This window comes from Danio rerio, chromosome 20 (genome assembly GCF_052040795.2).
Source record: "Danio rerio strain M-AB ecotype USA chromosome 20, GRCz13ab, whole genome shotgun sequence".
NCBI lineage: Eukaryota > Metazoa > Chordata > Actinopteri > Cypriniformes > Danionidae > Danio > Danio rerio.
Genome location: NC_141040.1, coordinates 14,347,223 through 14,365,683, shown reverse-complemented (window position 1 = coordinate 14,365,683; position 18,461 = coordinate 14,347,223). Strand labels below are relative to the sequence as shown.

Below are 18,461 nucleotides of genomic sequence, written 5' to 3'. Positions count from 1 at the left end.
AGTGCAAACTACATATTGATGGTGTGCAGTAAGGGGTATGGAAAAGTCTGTGTGGGCTGTCTTAAGTGTTCATCAGCCTGAAAGAAGAAACTTTCCTTCAGCCGGCTAGTGCGTGACCGGATGCTGCGGAACCGTCTGCTTGAGGGTAGCAGAGAAAAAAAGTGTATGGCTTAGGTGGCTGGAGTCGCTGATAATTCTCTTGGCTTTCCTCATGCAACACCTGGTGAAGATGTCCTGGAGGAGGGAAGCTCGCCTCCTACTACGCGTCCAGCAGTTCGCACAATCCTATGTAGGGCTTTGCGATTGCTGCTGGTGCTATTTCCATACCAGGTGGTGATACAGCCAGACAGGATGCTCTCCCCGTGCAGGTGTAGAACGAGCGGAGGATGTGGGGGCTCATTCCAAACCTCCTGAACCACCTGAGGAAGAAGAGGCGTTGTTGTGCCTTCCTCAGAATAGCGTCTGTTTGAGCAGTCCATGTCAAATCCTCAGCGATGTGTACTCCGAGAAACTTGAAAGGGCTGACTATCTCCACTGGTTTCCCGTTGATGGTGATGGGGGGGGTGTTCTCTCTTCTCTCTCCTGAAATCCACCACCAGCTTCTAGGTTTTGCTGATGTTGAGTGAGTTTTCCTAACACCACTGTGTCAGAGTGTGCACCTCCTCTCTGTAGTTTGTCACATTATCGGTGATTAGGACCACCGTTGTGTCATTAGCACATTTAACGATGACGTTGGAGCTGTGTTTGGCTGTACAGTCATGTGTGTAAAGGGAGTATAGGAGTGGGCTGAGAACACAGCCTTGTGGAGCACCAGTGTTGAAGATTAAGGTGGATGATGTAATGTTGTTCATTCTAGCGTCTGCTTGACAGGAAGTCCAGGATCCAATTGCAAAGACAGCTGTGTAGACCTAGATCCTGGACCTTCACCACCAGATTGGCAGGTGTTGAATGGTGTTGAATGCTGAGCTGTAGTCCACAAACAGCATTCCACATATGTGTTTTTGTTTTCCAGGTAAGAAAGAGCAGTGTGCAAAGTGAAAGCAATTGCATCATCAGTTGAGAGATTATACCTGTATGCAAATTGCAGAGGGTCAGAGTGAGCAGGCAGTACAGAGCAGATGTGCTTTTTAATCAGCTTCTCAAAGCACTTGCTGAAGATGGGTGTCAAAGCAACTGGACGCCAGTCATTCAAGCTTGTTGTTTTTAGCTGATTTCGGTATGGGCACAACAGTAGCTGTCTTAAAGCATGGGGGAACCAAAGACCGAGAGAGCGAGAGATTTAAGATATCCGTGAAAACCCCCGCTAGCTGGTGTGTGCATGCTTTAAGTACACGTCCAGGGATGCCATCTGGGCCAAGAGCTTCCGGATGTTCACGCGACTGAAAGATCTCCTTATGTCCGCTACAGAAACAGAGAGTGTGCTGGCGATTTTGGTCGCAGGAGCGCGCGCTGACCTGGGCTTCAAAGTTGGTGTAGAACGAGTTGAGCTCGTCAGGGAAAGACGCAGCAATGTTTACAGTGGCGGGATTGTTACTTTTAAAGTACGTGATGCAATTAAGTCCCTGCCACATGCTCATTGCATTATTGGTGTTAAATTGACACTCTACCTTGTCTGTGTATTGACGTTTTGCTGCTTCGATGTTTTTCCTGAGGTTGTAATTTGCTTGTTTTTGTTCCTCAGCATTTCTGAATTTATAGGCGGATGTTCCCACTAATAGGGCTGTTTGAACTTAGCCACTGATCCATGGTTTTTGGTTGGGGTAGATACGGACAGTTTTTGTTGGGACCAAGTCTTCTATGCATTTCCTGATGAAGCATGTGACGGTGTCTGAGTACACTTCAATGTCGTTGATGCATATTGCTCGGAACATATCTCAGTCCACATGATCAAAACTAGTGCTGCACGATTAATCATATCACAATCGCAATGTCAGCCTATGCGATTACATTACAGCAAATCTTGTGATTATATTAAACAAACAAAAGCGAAAGCAGTGCGTGAGCAGCGCGTTTGTAGAGCAAAAGCAGCACGCAGGCGTTTGCCTTTCACACTAGCTGCGTCTGCAGTGCGCAGCTCTTCGGCAGCTGCTGCAGAGATCCATCCATCTCTGTCTATTCTATGTAGTTACATATATCTCTCTATATATACAAATACACCTTTAAAAAAAATTATCTGCACTAAGGCCCGCTGCATAGGTACTTTAAACACAACTAATGTTTTCTTAAATGAGCACAAACAGTTACTAAAGTAGTCGAATGCTTCATTATAGATCTGTGCATTCTCACATGAACACCTCTGTTATGAAACAAAATAATGAGAGATTCATTTGCTGCTCTTCACTAAATAACTGTAGTAACTTTAATCAATATACAAATACAATCAAAGATTTTATAGCTTTATTTTATTGGCAATATTTTCTAATGTTTGCTATGTATATCATTTGAAGCAATTTGTTGTCCCATATTTTTTACATCCCAACGTTGACAGATTGCCAGCCAATAAATAGCTATAGTGCTATCTGTAAGTTTTAATGTCAGCTAATGTTATGGAAGGGCATAGACGTTATGGAAAATAGCAACAGTAATGTAACTACCCCCATCATTCCTTCCTCCAGCAAATGTGTAAATATTGAATCTATTCAGCAATAAAGTTAATTGCATTGGCATATTTATCAGATGTTTTTCCAGCTTGTAGTAATAGATCAAAAAGCGATTTAGTTTCTTATGACTATACACTAGCTGTGGAATTTACTGCGATGTGACGGGGCACCACCTGAAATCTTGTCTAAGGTGCCAAATTGGTTAGGGCCAGGCCTGCCTGTGATATCATGTCATTTGGTTTTTGATTGTCAGGATGATTTAGGCCTAGTTATAATAATATTTATACAAAATAGTTATAATGATATTTATGTATGATCAAACTAGTGTTACTTTCTCCGCTTCAGTAACATCCAGCAGCAGAGTAACAGCTCGTGCAAAGGATGAGACGGACAAAAGTAATTAATGCATGCAATTATTTTACTTATTTCTTACTTATATACTTTTTAACTTGAGTAAAGATAAAAAAAGCCGAATAAAACTTTCTTCCTCTGCTTCAGTTGCACACCACACAGCGAGCTTACATCATCCAGCATGCGTGTCGAACTAAACTACCCACAACACACTTCGCTATGGACTACAACTCCCGTAAATATTCTATTCCCTCTCTCCTGAAACAATAGCATGCAACTTAAGCAAAACTGATACTACATTTTTTTACATTTGGTTTTGTAGTTCGGGCCTAAATGTTTGTTGCAGTTTTTAATAATTTAAGTTCATTTGATTGACTATATACAAGTCAGTTGATTTCATTAATGCATTTATTGGGTAAAATTGCAACTTTTTTCTGTCATTCAATGTGTTTTGGTCGTTATCAATGCACTGTCACTTTAACTGAGCGTGAGCAGCATGGAAAAAATAGACTCAGCGCCAAATCTATCGCGCCACTGCTGCTTCAGTGACAATCACGCCTCACTTATGACGCGCTGCTGTTGCGTGCGGTATGAAAGCTCTGTTAACTTGGACGCCGAAAAAACCTGCGCTGCTTCACGCTGTGCTTGTGGTCACGTGACCACACGCAATGTGGAGAATGAAGAAAATGTATACAGAACAGACCAACACTGAACTTGTGCCCAGAAAAAATGCTATCTCTGTAATTTGGTGATATTTTGGCTTCAGGATATCGGACACTGAGCAGAAAGAGGTAAAGTGCAATATTTGCCAAACTAAAATTGCTACATCACGTGGCAACACGACAAATTTATATCAGCACCTGAAGCAGCACAGAGATTGAATGCATGGCGATAAAAGCCAAGAGTAGTAATGTAAAAATATTTTTAAAAATGGGTATTTGTTTTATTTATCTGTACATTAGATTTTTTTATTTTATTTTAAAATGTATTTAATGTAATTTATTTCAGTAATGTAAAGATGTTAATATTATTTAATTTTGTACAACTTTGTTTTAATTTGAAAACATTGTTAATTTCTAGTTGTTGCTAGATTGCACTGTATACTGTATTTCAGTTGAACAATAAAAATTTCAGCATTATTAGTAATCTGTGTGTGCATTGTTCTTAATAACAAGCAAGTTGAGTCATACCACTTGTTTATCGTATCGTAATCGCAAATCGCAATTTTTACCTTAATAATCTCAATGTGATATTTTTCCCAAATGGTGCAGCCCTAATCAAACAGTCTTGAAATATGGAATCCGATTGGTCCGTCCAGCTCTAAAACGTTCTGAGGGTGGGTGGTTCCAGTTTCAGTTTCGGCCTGTAAGCAGGCAAGAACAGAAGAGTGATCTGATTTGCCAAACGGTGGGCAAGGGAGGGATTTGTGTGCCTCCCGGAACGGGGAATAGCAATCATCCAAAATCCAGTCAACACGCGTATTTGTGGTGATATGTTCATAGTATTTTGGAGTGATTTTTCTGAGATTGGCATTGTTAAAGTCCCCTGTAACAACAAACGCTGCCTCTGGGTGTGCGGTTTCCTGCTCGCTTATGCTCCCATACAGTTCTCTGAGCGCCTGCTCTGTGCTGGCTTGAGGGTGGATGTAGACAGCCGGAATGATAACTGCTATGAACTCCCTCGTTATTACTTCATGAATTCTACTAACTTTACTTCTGCATATGAACAATTTATTCATAAGATCCAAATAACATCCATTATTCTGCACATTTGTCATTTTCTGGGTGAAAAGTGAATATAAACATCACTTTTTGCTTATTTATAATGCTATTCTTTCATATAAAAGTACATACGAATATAGCACCTTCATTTACATGCACAAAACCCTGTAAATGTTAATCATTTATTATTATTATTTTGTCACTCAAAGAAAGAAATGTAAATAGTACATGCTGAGAAATCGAAAATTTTCAAGTGACCTAATATTCTGTGTTGAAATTGCATTTTATTCAAATAGCATAATTCATGATGTACTCACCCATCAACTGCCCCTGAGGAGATGAGTTTGGTCTCATCGCAAAACAAAACCACTGTCACACCTTGTTGGGAATCCTGAAATGTCAAAAAAGAAAAAAGTATATTAATGTTACTTCCTTTAGTATGTGCCTTTCAAAAAACAGCTGCAAATAAATTGTATCAACTGACTCACCACAGGGGGCGCCATACCACGTCTCTTCTTTGTTTGAGGAGTGAATCTTTCAGGTTTCATATGAGCACCACTGATCTGCTTTACTTGCCTGTAGAAACCATCTGGGATGGGTAAAAATATTGTGGTTAGCTTCAGCAGTCATTATTGACATGATTATAATTTTACAAAAATAAAGTACCTTTTTTACTGCATCTTGTATCCCAAATCATTATGTTTCCATCTCTGCCTCCAGTGCTAAATACTGCTGTATAAAAGAAAAAATAAAGTCTAGAAACAAAAATATACACACAACAATAGGCCTGTCAAGATATCTATTTTTTTGTTGTACGATCTATTGCACCAAAATAAAATTGCGATAAATGGTATTATTGTCAGTTTAAGGCCATTTTATGCCACTCATTATATTATCCCAGAATGACAATAAAATAACCTCACAATGCAAGTACTCTTCTAAAGAACACATGATATTTTATTCTTAAGAACATTTTATTTAAATAGTCATTTTATTAATTTAATAATAAAGCACTGGAATTAGAATGTGAAAATGCATATCCAAAACAAATGAATACCAAATGTTCCCAAAAAGTGCAAGGTAAAAAAATAACAGAGACTGCGATATCCGCTCCCAGATCTACTTTTAGATTTCAGACAGCCACATGAAAATATACTGTTGTAAATATTTTAGTGTTTTTTTTAATCATTCTGACACTGATATCTCCAATAGAGTAATGGCTCGTTTCCACTGAGTGGAACGGTACGGTTTGGTACGCTTTTATGGCCGTTTACACTGTCAATAAGCGTACCAAACCAAACCGAACCACTTTTTCGGCACCCTTTCAAAAGGGTAACAAAAACGAGAAAGGGGACCAAAGGTGGAGCTACACGCACAGCCGAACGCTGATTGGTTACAGAGATACGTCACAAGCTCGTGGAGCTAGACAGAATGTAAACAAAGGATTCGCCATGTTCTAATACGCAGCTGAGAGATTACATGGATATACCATATGCATAAAATAAAGAGCCATGGATGACCCGAGCTCAAACAAACTGTGTCGTCTTGATGAACAGACACAATGCATAGAAGAACAAAATCTGCCGTGTAATGTTGTTGCTTTACGAGCCCGTCTAAAAGTGCGAGCGGTATTCGTTTTCTTCCGGGAGTGCGCGATGGCGTCTATATTTGATATAACGAACTTCTTGAGCTGATGATAATAACGTGTACGTGATTGTTGAAGTGTCTCCATCATCTGATCCAATTAGAAAGAAAAGGACAAGCGCGAGAGTAAAGCGCGGGAAAAAAGGAGAAACCCGGCAAAACACAGGAGCAAAAGTGTTTAACAACCTTAATCATGAACAAAGGTACCCTTTGTGGTGGAAACGCAAGCCTGATAAAGGTGACCCATACAGACCCTAACCATACTGTAATCATCGCAACGATGTGTAGCACAAACTCTGTGATTGGTCGGCTTGGTAGGGCTGAAGAGTGTGAGCGGGACCGAAAGCCGCGTGAGCCCTATGGAGCGATTGTTTACAAGTGTTGAGTCCCATAAAGGAGCTCCGTATTGAAACCGTTTTTTTGTCATTACCTCATTGTTAAAGTTGTTGCACGTCTGCCAGTTCCAGCCTCAAAAAGAGTTTGAACCACTTGTACATTAAGGAAGTGTTCAAAAAAAAAAAAAACACCAGCAAAGAAGCTCGACACAGAGGAACATAAAAACCTCATTGCCAACTAGAGTTTTGGAAGTGTTATTGTAGAGCAACAGAAACAGCACGCAGAATTATGAATGCACAGCTACGCGCTTTGCATGCGGCGTGGGTTATGCCGATAAGCGTAGATGCGTAGACTGCACCGTAGCATATGTGTGCGCTTGACGCAGAAGTATAAATCAGCCTTAACGGAAATTGAATATTATGGGGTGGGAGTCGCATTTTGCGCATCAGTACCTAGTATTAAACTAATCATAATAGAGGGCATGGCTAAAAAATATTGTAGCGAAAGCATCAAACTGACAGAGAAGGACTGCCGTCGAAACGCATAAGCAAATGGTCGAACTTCAATTGAAGATTATCCAAGCAAACTTTTTTTTTTTTCAGTGGATTAACAAACTCGGATTAATTGTTCACCCAAAGCATAGTATGCCCTATCAAAATAAACATATGTTTTACATCGACATTAACATTTCATATTAGCTTTTACTCTTACGTTGTTAGTTTTCCATTAATTCATTCATTATTTATTCAGTGATTTAAAAAAAAAACTCTACTTTGCATACACTTACCTTGACAAATTTGAAAAATTATTACATCTTAAAACAGTAAAACTCCTAATTAGTGATATTTTGTCTTGACTTATTTTTTAATTACATTTTCCAAAAATATTTCAAGGCAATTTATTTCAATTAACATTAGAACAACAATAGCAGTCATTTTGATTTTGTTGTTTTTATCTCATTCGTTTCATTTATGGGTAAGTCCTTTTATTTTTCAGGGGTCGCCACAGCTGAATGAACTGCCAACTCATCCAGCATATGTTTAACGCAGGGGAGGCCCTTTCAGCTGCAACCCAACACTGGGAAACACCCATACACACTAATTCACACACATAAACTACTGTTAATTTAATTTATGCAATTCACCTATACCTAGGGATGCACCGATACCAGTATCGAGTATTGGGTAATAGTTATAAAAATACATAAAATACTCATACTTGTATCGGACATGAAAGGCCGATACCACGCACCGATACCACTCAACAGTACTTCATTACATGGATGTGATGTGTTTTCCTACCAGAGTTCAATGTCTTCATGTATTAATTAGCCTAATTTATTATATAGCAATAGCTTAGTCCTTATAAACAATTAGTTTATAAAATACATTATTAACGAATCTGTAGGTTACTGAAAAATAGGCTAAACCGAATATGAAATATGATCTGGACTGATCATAGACCGTCCACATACAGACAACTGCCTGCCGACCATACTATTCTTCATCGTTCACTAATTTATCCCACTCTTAACCAGCATCATACCGTTAATCTGAATTCCGTACATTGTCACTTTGCGCTTCTGAACTGTCGGTCAATATCGGACAAAGACTCTTATCTTAATGAAATCATAATTGACAATGAGCTTGACATTTCCTTCTCACCGAAACCTGGCAAGCCCCCGCTGATTTTCTCCAGTTAAATCTTCTTGCTCCCGATGGTTGCAAGTATTTTGCCCGTCCCAAACTGCATGGCAAAGGGGGTGGTCTTGCCGTCATTTATTGGGATGATATTCGACTAAAACAACTAGACTTTCACAGCACCAACTCATTTGAATATATGGTTATCAAAGCTGACTGTCTCACAATTATCTTGCACTGCCGTCCTCCAAAAGCTTTGTCCAGTTTTTTTTTTTTTTCTGAACTCAAGTGAACTGCTAACCCTGGCTTGCTCATTGTCATCCCCTTTCCTCCAGCACTTTGACTTCAATATTCATGGTGATACTGCCTGCTCTAACACCACCCAGTTACTGTCTGTTTTTGAATGTTTTAATCTGACTCAACACGTCTGCTTTCTTACCCATACCCGTGTTCACACCCTTGATCTAATATGTACATCAAAGGGGGATATCACTTCCATTTTTGCTTCTGAAACTGGCATTTCTGATCATAAACTTTTTTACTTTAGCCTTAAGGCTCCTACACACTGGGACGTTTTTAGTTTGCGTTTATTGGCAGCGTTTTACGAGACGTTTTTCAGTGTTCAAACCCAAACGCTTTTCACTGGCGTCAAGCAGAAGAGTATGCTAAATCACTCTTTTGACGTTAGATGGCGCTTCACAACTATAAGCTTCTGACACCCGCTTATAACACAGAAGAAGTGGAGGAGTGGAAGTTCACACGCTTGTTGCTAAATTTACTGGTGACTTGAACAAGCATGGATGGTTCAAGCAGCAGCTCCTGCTCTAGTGATGAAGAAATGATTATTGTTCACAGAGCAATAAGCAGCTCCACATTCATATCGCCTCTGGGCATCTTCTTCAAAGTGCGCTCGCATTGACAGTTTTGTGCTTGAGCGTCTCCAAATGCTGTTTATGGTAACTTCAGCAGCTCTGTGCACATGAACAAAAGTGGCAATCTGATTGGTGGAGAAGGTTTTGACGTCGTGCGTCAAAACAAAAAAAAACAAGCATGAGGCGTTTTTTTTAAAATGACGCTTTTGCGCCTGCCGTTTTGAACGTTGGTGTGCACAATCACATTGACGGCCTTTATGTAGCCACGAGGCGTTAAACGTTGAAGGAAAACGCGAGCAAAAAAACGTCTCTGTGTGCACAGGCCTCAAATCTTCCTTTCCATTCTAAATGCCCTAAGACTGCTATCTAATACCACAATCTGAAAGCTATTGACACTGTCATTTTCTACTTCTAGGGCCCTATCATACACCCGGCGCAGTGTGGCGCAAGGTGTGATGCAGTAGTCATTTGGTAGTTTAAGCTTGGCGCAAGAGTCGTTTTGAGGTGTTGCGCTACGCTGTTTAAATAGCAAATGCATTAGCGCTCATTTGTGCGCCCATAGGCGATCTGGTCTAAAAAGGAAGGCGTTCTGAGGCACACTGCTGGCGCGTTGCTATTTTGAGAAACTATAATAGATTTTTCATTAGACCAAAACTAACCCGGTCTAAACTCGCTTACGCACTGCTTAATACGCACAAGAGAGCAATAGGCAAATATCTTTATATATGAAAAAATGTAAATATTAAGGATATATATAGGATGTAATAAGAATAGATATAGAATATAAATATAAAGGATTAAAATATTACAAAACATATTATTTTCTAGCCTACATAAATATGAAAAACCACTGCTTTTATGTCTTCTTCATCTCTGGAGGCTTTTTCAGTTCATTCATAACAATTTGCTTTTGTGTAATGTTATTATTTTTAGCAGTATTATTTATTATATCCAAATGTATATTAGTTTTATTAAAAACAAGCTTAGATTTGCCCACCTGTCAGGTTTTAGACCATATGGGGCAAAGCATGTATTTTAGGATATAACTCAGGTTTTTGAGCACATTTTGCTATTATTATTCATTTACTCGTTTGCTAGAAATTAGAACTGAATTTAGAAATAGTTTTGAAACGAATATTTGCGCTTAACAAACAAAAGTATATATTTATAGACTAATTGATGTCTGTGCGTAAAGGTTTCCCTATCCAAGAGCGAAAATGATCCATTATCTCTCATTCTCATGCAGTAGATGCTCTGTTTAACAGTTTTCTGTTAAAAAACTGTTAACTGTTTGCTTGTGAAATACTCATTTTTTCCACTTAGACTTACTTTACGTCCTGTAAATAGCGATTGCGCTCTTGGCGTGACGCAGCTGACTCTTAAAGGGAATGGGAGATGAGACTCTAATTGGTTTATTCTCAAAACACACATATAACTCAATAAAAAAATAAACTCAACCCTTTTAGACCGTAGAAGGCATATTTCCCATCCTTTAATTAGCAAAAACACGTCCTGACACGCCCTGAAAGCATTTGCGCCCTGCATTTTGCGCTTTGCGCATGGACTGTCAAAATTGAGCCCCTATTGTCTCTTCGAACCTCTCTGATGCCATTAATTTCTCTTCCCCATCTATGATACTATTTAACTATCACTCTATAATTTCTGAAGTCCTGCAGCAGCATGCTCCTACAAAGACCAGATATGTCCCTACAACTCACTCTCCCTGAAAGCATTTGCGCCCTGCATTTTGCGCTTTGCGCATGGACCGTCAAAATAGAGCCCCTATTGTCTCTTCGAACCTCTCTGATGCCATTAATATCTCTTCCCCATCTATGATACTATCTAACTATCACTCTATAATTTCTGAAGTCCTGCAGCAGCATGCTCCTACAAAGACCAGATATGCCCCTACAACTTACTCTTCTCCTTGGTATACCCTTGAGCTCCGTACCCTCAAGGCCACTGGTAGACAACTTCAACATCTCTATAGGAGATCTTACTGTTCCGGTCTTACTGGTGATTATTTGGCTTTTTCAAGATCATCTTAAATCATATAAATCTGCTCTCACCTCAGCTCGCTCTAAATTTGTCTCTGCTACAATTAATAAATCAAGCAATAGGCCAAAATCATAATTTAATACAATAAATAAACTTACTAACCCCCCACCTCAAAATGCCTTAGCCTCAACTGAGTTTTGCTGTTCCTTTTTGGATTATCTGCTCGATAAGACTAATGCTGTCCACCAGTTCTTCTCTACTGATACAGAGCTCAGCCATCCATCTTTCCAGTCAGTCTGTCTTGCTTTTCACTGACGACCCCTGATTCTGTCTCTAAGCTAATACTGAAATCTAGCTTGTCATCATGTCACCTTGATCCTGCTCCTACCTCTCTCTTATAACTTTGGCACTTGGGTATCTCCCCTGTCATCTCTCACTTTATCAATGCATTTCTTACACAGGCTTCTGCATCTTGTTTATATACACTTTGAACAGCAGCTACGCTAATTATTTTCTTTATTCTCTATTTTGACCTGGGGATACTCATCCCGAGGTCCTCAGATTATGCAGAGTCACTGATTGGATCCAAGACCAGCGACGAGATGATCCCAAGGATTCCATATCCAGGACCAGGCCATTTCCTGAGCTGCTGCTGCGCTGATGGTTGTGGGGAGTGGAGAACATGAGTCTGATTCCAGCGACACTCCAGGGACAGACGAGTCTTCGCTGAGGCCATTTTCCAGCCTTAATCCATGGCGAATGAAGCTCTGCACAAGACTTGGCCAGCGGAGAAATTAAAATGGTCGTGCCCAACTGAGTCTGGTTCTCTCAAGGTTTTTTTTCTTCACTCCCATCAGGTGAAGTTTTTTTTCCCTCTCCGCTGTCGCCACTGGCTCGCATGGTTCAGGATTGGTAGAGCTACGCATCGATGAATTTGCTCTTCAGTGTTTGAACTCTCAGTAATGATTAAATCACACTGAACTGAGCTAAACTGAACTGAACTTAAACACTAAAACCTGAACCACACTGTTCCAGTTACTATGACCATTTATGTGAAGCTGCTTTGACACAATCTACATTGTAAAAGCGCTATACAAATAAAGCTGAATTGAATTGAATGTTTAATTTTCTCTGCCACTAAAAACTGCTGCCGTCACACCTGTGCTTAAGAAACCCAACTTTGACCCCTCTGTCCTATCTAATTATCTTCCAATTTATAATCTATCTTTCATATCGAAATTACTGGAAAGTACTGCTTTCTGGTGATTCTGGCTCCTTGCCTAGATTACTATATTACTGCAACTCGATCTCAGCTCTGCCTTTGATACAGCCTCTAATGATTTACTTATCTCACACCTCTCTGATATGTGTATTTCTGGTACTGCTCTCTCTTGGTTTTCTTCATATTTCTCAGATAGACATTTCTTCATCTCTGTTACGGATTTTCAGTCCCCTACTGTCCTACTGAAGCGAAGTGTTCCCAGGGGTCTGTTCTAGGCACACTATTGTTCACAATATACCTAATTCCACTTGGTCTGATTTTACAACGTCATGGTCTAAACTATAATTTTTATGCAGACGATTTTCAACTTTACTCTGTTTGTAGACCTATTCTCTGAAACTCAACATTGACAAAATTGACATGATTTTTTGGCACCTAAGCACTTACCAGCAATATTTCCACCAGTTTCTCCTGTGATATTGCTGGCAAGCACATTAAAACATCTTCTTCTGTTAAAAAATTGTGTCATCTTCGACTCCACACTCTCTTTTCAGTCTCACATTAAATCGGTTATTAAATCCGCATATTTTCATTTACGTCGCATTTCCTAACTGTGTCCCTTGATCAGTAGCAAGGATTCTGAGACTGTCATCCATACATTTGTCTCCTCACGAATTGACTACTGTAATGCTCATTTCATTGGTCTGCCTGCCAGCCTCATCTCCAGATTACAGTATATTCAAAACTCTGTGGCTAGAATACTCACTCATACCAAACGTTCTGCTCATATAACCCCAATCTTGTACGACCTCCATTGACTCCCAGACGGCCCGCAATCACACTACAATCGGGCCTGGGCATGCTTACATCATCGATGCTGCGCTGTTCAGTAGAGAAGCTATTCTGCCTGTCAACTGGTACCATGCAGCCTCAGTTTTGCAACTTGACTTGAGTGGCGTCTATATCGATGTCTGCATGACAGTGAGAGAGAAATGAGATCAGACCTCAGATTCGATATGTGGCTGCACATGGCAGTTACTTTACTAATTTACATTTTTTTGTTACAAATTAACTTTTCATTTGATTAAAAGCCAAACTATTGCCAGGCAGAGGAAACAACTTTTGGTTTTGGGAGAGAGTGGCTTCAGTGATAAAAGACGCACACATGCACACGCGCACGCACACGCGCGCACGCCTGCACACACACACACACACACACACACACGCGTCAATGGTCCAGCATTGCTAAATCACTTCGGTTTTAATAAAATAATATTATTTATTAATAAACTGTGAGATGGTGGTCGCATGATTTTTAAAATGAAAGCATGCGTTTTATAGGCTATTTATGGCTATTGATCTTTTCTACCCACGACCCAACCATAGTTAAGCATCATCAAGTAGTCGACTTTTTGATTACCTGACCTGCAGATCAAAGGCAGGAATCCTGAATGAAAGAATCGCATATAAAAAGGTTTTATGCGTACCCAATATGCAATGAAAGTGACTCCATGAGGTAACGTACACTGCACACACTTTGTATAATGTGTGAAGTCGTGAACACATGCAAGCACAAGGATAACTCATCCTTTAAATGTCCATGCTTAATAGTTAACAGATAAGGTCTATGGATTTGCAGGGTTATCAACAATGCATTTGTATTTTTGGCTTGGAACAGCGTTCTGTTAAAGATTTTTGTGTTCATCCTTGTTATAGGCAAAAAATAAAATAAAAGAACAAATACACAACTGAATTGGTACTTTGCATCGGCGAGTACCCAAATTAAAATACTCGTACCCATATCGGTTTGTAAAATAGTGGTATCAGTGCATCCCTACCTATATAACACTCCACACAGAAACGCCAACTGACCCAGTACTACCCACTGCACCACTGTAACGCCTTTTTATATTAAATAATATAAAAATAAACCCACATATCTATAATACCATGACTTTTCCTAAAGGTCCTAACATTTCTTTCAAACTTTTTTTTTTTTTAAGTTACAAAACACAATAAGATTTCTGAAGATTTTTAAGGTAATTACTTCATAAAATACACCAACAGACATTGAAAGCTTAATCCTAATTTGTTAATAAAAGCTTGAATGTAAACATGTGACAATATGACGTGTTAGACAAAAACAGTTAGAATAGCCGCGTTTCCACTATCGCGCCTAAAGCAAGCGAGCCAGGGCGAGCCAAGGCCAGTCGCGTTTCCACTGTCACTTCTGGGGCCTAATCGGGCCAAAGCGGGGCTTTCTTGGGGCCAGCGGCTGGCCTTTTTCGGCCTGCCGAATACCTTGGGCCAAGGAGGGCCAGCTGGGGCTTCGGGGCAAAGTGAGAGGCGGGCAGTTTTCTGATCGCACATGAGGCTACATGCGCCAAGCAAACAAACAAATAAATAAATAAAAATAAGGCAAAGAAAACATCTAGCCTTATAGTCTGGGGTCTTTTAGCGTATGATCACCCGTATGTTTCCCTTTTAAATGTAAGGCTGTTGCATAAAATACTAAAGTTTTAATTTATAGTGACGTTCTTTGCTGCGTCCCCCTTAATGTTTCAATAACGCATAATAATCTTTACACCATATTAAAAACACAGCAGACAGTAAGGGTTTTCGAGAGTTTTTGTCAAGTTTAAAAGGTGTGTTATACACCTTTTATATAGACATATAATGTACTGCTGTACAGTAACGTGTCACTTGTTTGTTTCGGTTGTCTTCATTTTAATGGTTTCGTTTCGTGATAATTCCATGGTGTGCTTTATCTACCTGATTCCAGCTGAAGTGACGTTTGATTCGGGGGGCGTTCTGGTGTTTGCGTGACGCGCTGCGACCTACTAGCCCGACAGTGGAAACGCAACATGATATCGGCCTCATTACTCAACCTCCCGGGCGATTGGCCCGGCCGGTTAAAAGCCCTGGCTCGCACTGGCCCGATAGTGGAAATGCAGCTAATGACCACTAAAATTCTAGTGGTTTACAGAATTTGGATAACTCCAATAATAAAGGAAAATAGATTACCTTTTTTATCTGATAGCAATGCTACTATGTGTAAACATTATTGTATTGGTGCGGTTTTAAACTTTCGGAAACATCTAACTTTGCAACCTTAAGCTAAAATGCAATTGAATAGACTAATTTTGTAATTGGACTTCATTTGTAATTTGAAATAATCACTGACAGCATGAGCTGCATTCATAGCTCGTTTCCACTGAGTGGTATGGTACACTTTTATGGTCGTTTCCACTGTCAAAAGGCATACTAAACCGAACCACTTTTTCAGCACCCTTTGCAACGAGTACCAAGGGTACCAAGAGGCGGAGCAAGACGTGAAGCTGAACACTATTGGTTTACAGAGATACTTCATTCGCTAGTGAAAATGAAAACAAAGGAACCAGCATGTTTTACAAACACAGCCGATACATTACACCAGTGGTTCTCAAACTTTTTTCACCAAGTACCACCTTAGAAAAAAATTGTCTCTCCAAGTACCACCTTACGACGCTATTTTTTAACCAGTATTAAAAAATAGCGTCGTAGGCCAAATTAAGCAGCTACAGGTGTGCACAGTTTAAAAACGATACAGATTAATTCCTATTATTAAGAATATGTATTATTATCATTCATTTTAAACATTTGAAATAGTCTGAACATTAACTGTGCTTGCAGATTAAAAAAAAAAGTTTTTGTTAAAATGTGCTCTTAAAAGTTCATTAAAAAATGGCGCTGTTCTTAAAAAGTAAAAAGAAAACTGCTGTACTTAAATCTAAAGTATTCATTGTAGCCTATTCATCAAAAGCTGGAGATGTTGCTCGGACCTTATAAATATAGGCTATATGTCACATTCCTACACTTTCAGACAAATCTTGAAATATGTTAAATGTACATATGACAGGGTTCATACAGGCACAGCCTAATGAAAAATCAATTACAGCACCTATTATTTTTTTTCAAGACTGACATGCTATGTATTGAAGACCTGAAAAGTATTCTCAGCAACCCATAAAACATTGCATAGGAATAGATACAAATAAAAAACATAAAAAAATAATATTTATTGATCATATTATTAATAATATAATGAACCTGCAATAAATGCTTGAGAAATCTTTTTTGTACTCAAGTAAAAATACTATTACACAGCTAAAATAACACAAATTTTAGTAAATAATATTAATATTAGGTAAAAGTACAAAGTACTCTTTTAAAAAGTACTAGTTGGTTACTTTTGAAAAAAAAAATCAGATTTTCATTATGAAATCACTTTTTTACGTGGAAACCTGATTGAATGGTTTAATTGCTTAAATACCAAAGCTACATGTATAGGAAATTGCACTAACAAAGAAAGTATGGTCGATTTTTCCTTTCGTGACAATTAATCTTTTTCAATAGCACTGATAAAACTACCAAATAATCTTTAAGGCCATAGAGACACTTTTTGCCAATTTTTTAAACGATATTTACAAGCTTTGAAAGGTTTAATTGAAGTATATGGTAAAAAGATTTAAATTTAGCCTTTTATTTACATATTTTACACTATTTTTCTTTACAATATGGCAAATTTGTTTCTTAAAAAGCTGTACATCACATGTAGATTTTATTTTACATTTAAGCTAATCTTAAATAGAAACTTTAAAAAAAATACAAGTACACTGTCAGTAAAAAAAAATAAAACAAATGACTTAATTTTACTTGAGGTATTTAAAATATGACAACACTACATTTATCAAAGCAGTGCTTTAAGAGCCTTATTGTTAATTTTGATAAATAAACAATAAGTAACAATGGATTGCTTTGACCTGTAATGCTTTAGGACAGATCAGAATACAGCTAAATGTGTAAATCACACAAATACCTCATCCAGAAACATTTCCAGCATAATTAATTTGTCGTAAAGAAAAAAAAGAAAAAAATACACCTTTGCTAAAAGTAAGTTTCACTTCACAACACAGCCAAATAAGAAGACCATTAGCATTGTCATCGATCATGTATCAATCTATTTCTTAGTACTTGATTACTTTGAATACTTTTGACTAAATTTAGTCAAGGAACAAAGATAAATAATGTCTACTTTAATAGTGGAAAGATCGCGATTGTATTCAATCTGAGCACACAGGCGATCCTGAAAGGACTTGCAGTTCATTTGAAAAAAAAAAGCCTATTTAAGAGCTCGCATATCTGTTTTAGCGATTTGCGCACATGAATGCGCTCTCGTGTTAAAATAAAGCACTCGCCACATTTGTAGAAATGAGTTATTGCGCAATACCTTCATTCCCGCGCCGCCATTCAGAATGTATTTAGAGGAGTGACAGGTCAAAGGCGAGTCGACTCGCTGTCGGAGAGCGAAACGTGTTTGTAGATCATCAAAAAGGCAGGAAATATGTCCGCGGTTTAATTACTCCGCTAGACATCTCGATAGTGAAAACATCCGAGAAGCATTATTCCAACAAAACATTTGTTTTTAAGTTGTTTTTTCTGTCTCTGCAACACAGAAAGCATTCGTCCCGCCCTTACGTTTCACGCAACTAGACAAGGTCGACTGTGATTGGCTACTTTTCATGTCAGTCAAATCACGCTTCAGAATCAATTCTTAAACTTCGGAAACTGATTTATAGCAGCTTATGATACAATGCACTAAAATAAACACTCCAAGCACAGCGTTGTGATCGTACGCTTCACAAAACAGCCAATGCTGATCACATCGATGTTATATTAGGCATTAAAGGATTAAAAGTGTTAATTGTTTCTTTCATTATTCAGCGGTTCCTCCGCGTACCACTAGGAGGAAGCCCGCGTACCACTAGTGGTACGCGTACCACAGTTTGAGAACCACTGCATTACACCATAATATTATATACATATAATAACGAGCCATGGTCGACCCGAGCCCAAACAAACCTTGCTGTCGTCTTGATGAACAGCCACAAAGCCAAGAAGAGCAAAACTAAAACATGAACAAACTGCCATTTTTAACTATTATCATCAACTTTTGGACTATTATGAATTCAGAATGACGGAATTACTCTCTAACAAGAGGCTATCTACAGGTGCTGCTGAAGATTAAAGACACATAT

At 38.8% G+C, this 18,461-nt stretch overlaps 1 protein-coding gene across 4 annotated transcripts in view; it reads right to left on the bottom strand.

Annotated features, from left to right (window-relative positions):
* The window catches only part of dtl (denticleless E3 ubiquitin protein ligase adapter), a 33,092-nt gene that overhangs the window by 10,946 nt on the left and 3,685 nt on the right, over nucleotides 1-18,461 (bottom strand). For 2 of the 4 annotated variants that reach the window (XR_015517435.1, NM_173241.1), the window contains 3 exon segments: nucleotides 5,339-5,404; nucleotides 5,161-5,261; nucleotides 4,990-5,063 (listed from right to left, as the gene is read on the bottom strand). Coding sequence is in view for 3 of the 4 variants with exons in the window: in NM_173241.1 (NP_775348.1) it covers nucleotides 4,990-5,063; nucleotides 5,161-5,261; nucleotides 5,339-5,404 (241 nt within the window). In the remaining variant the exon portion in view is untranslated. 4 annotated transcript variants of the gene reach the window in all.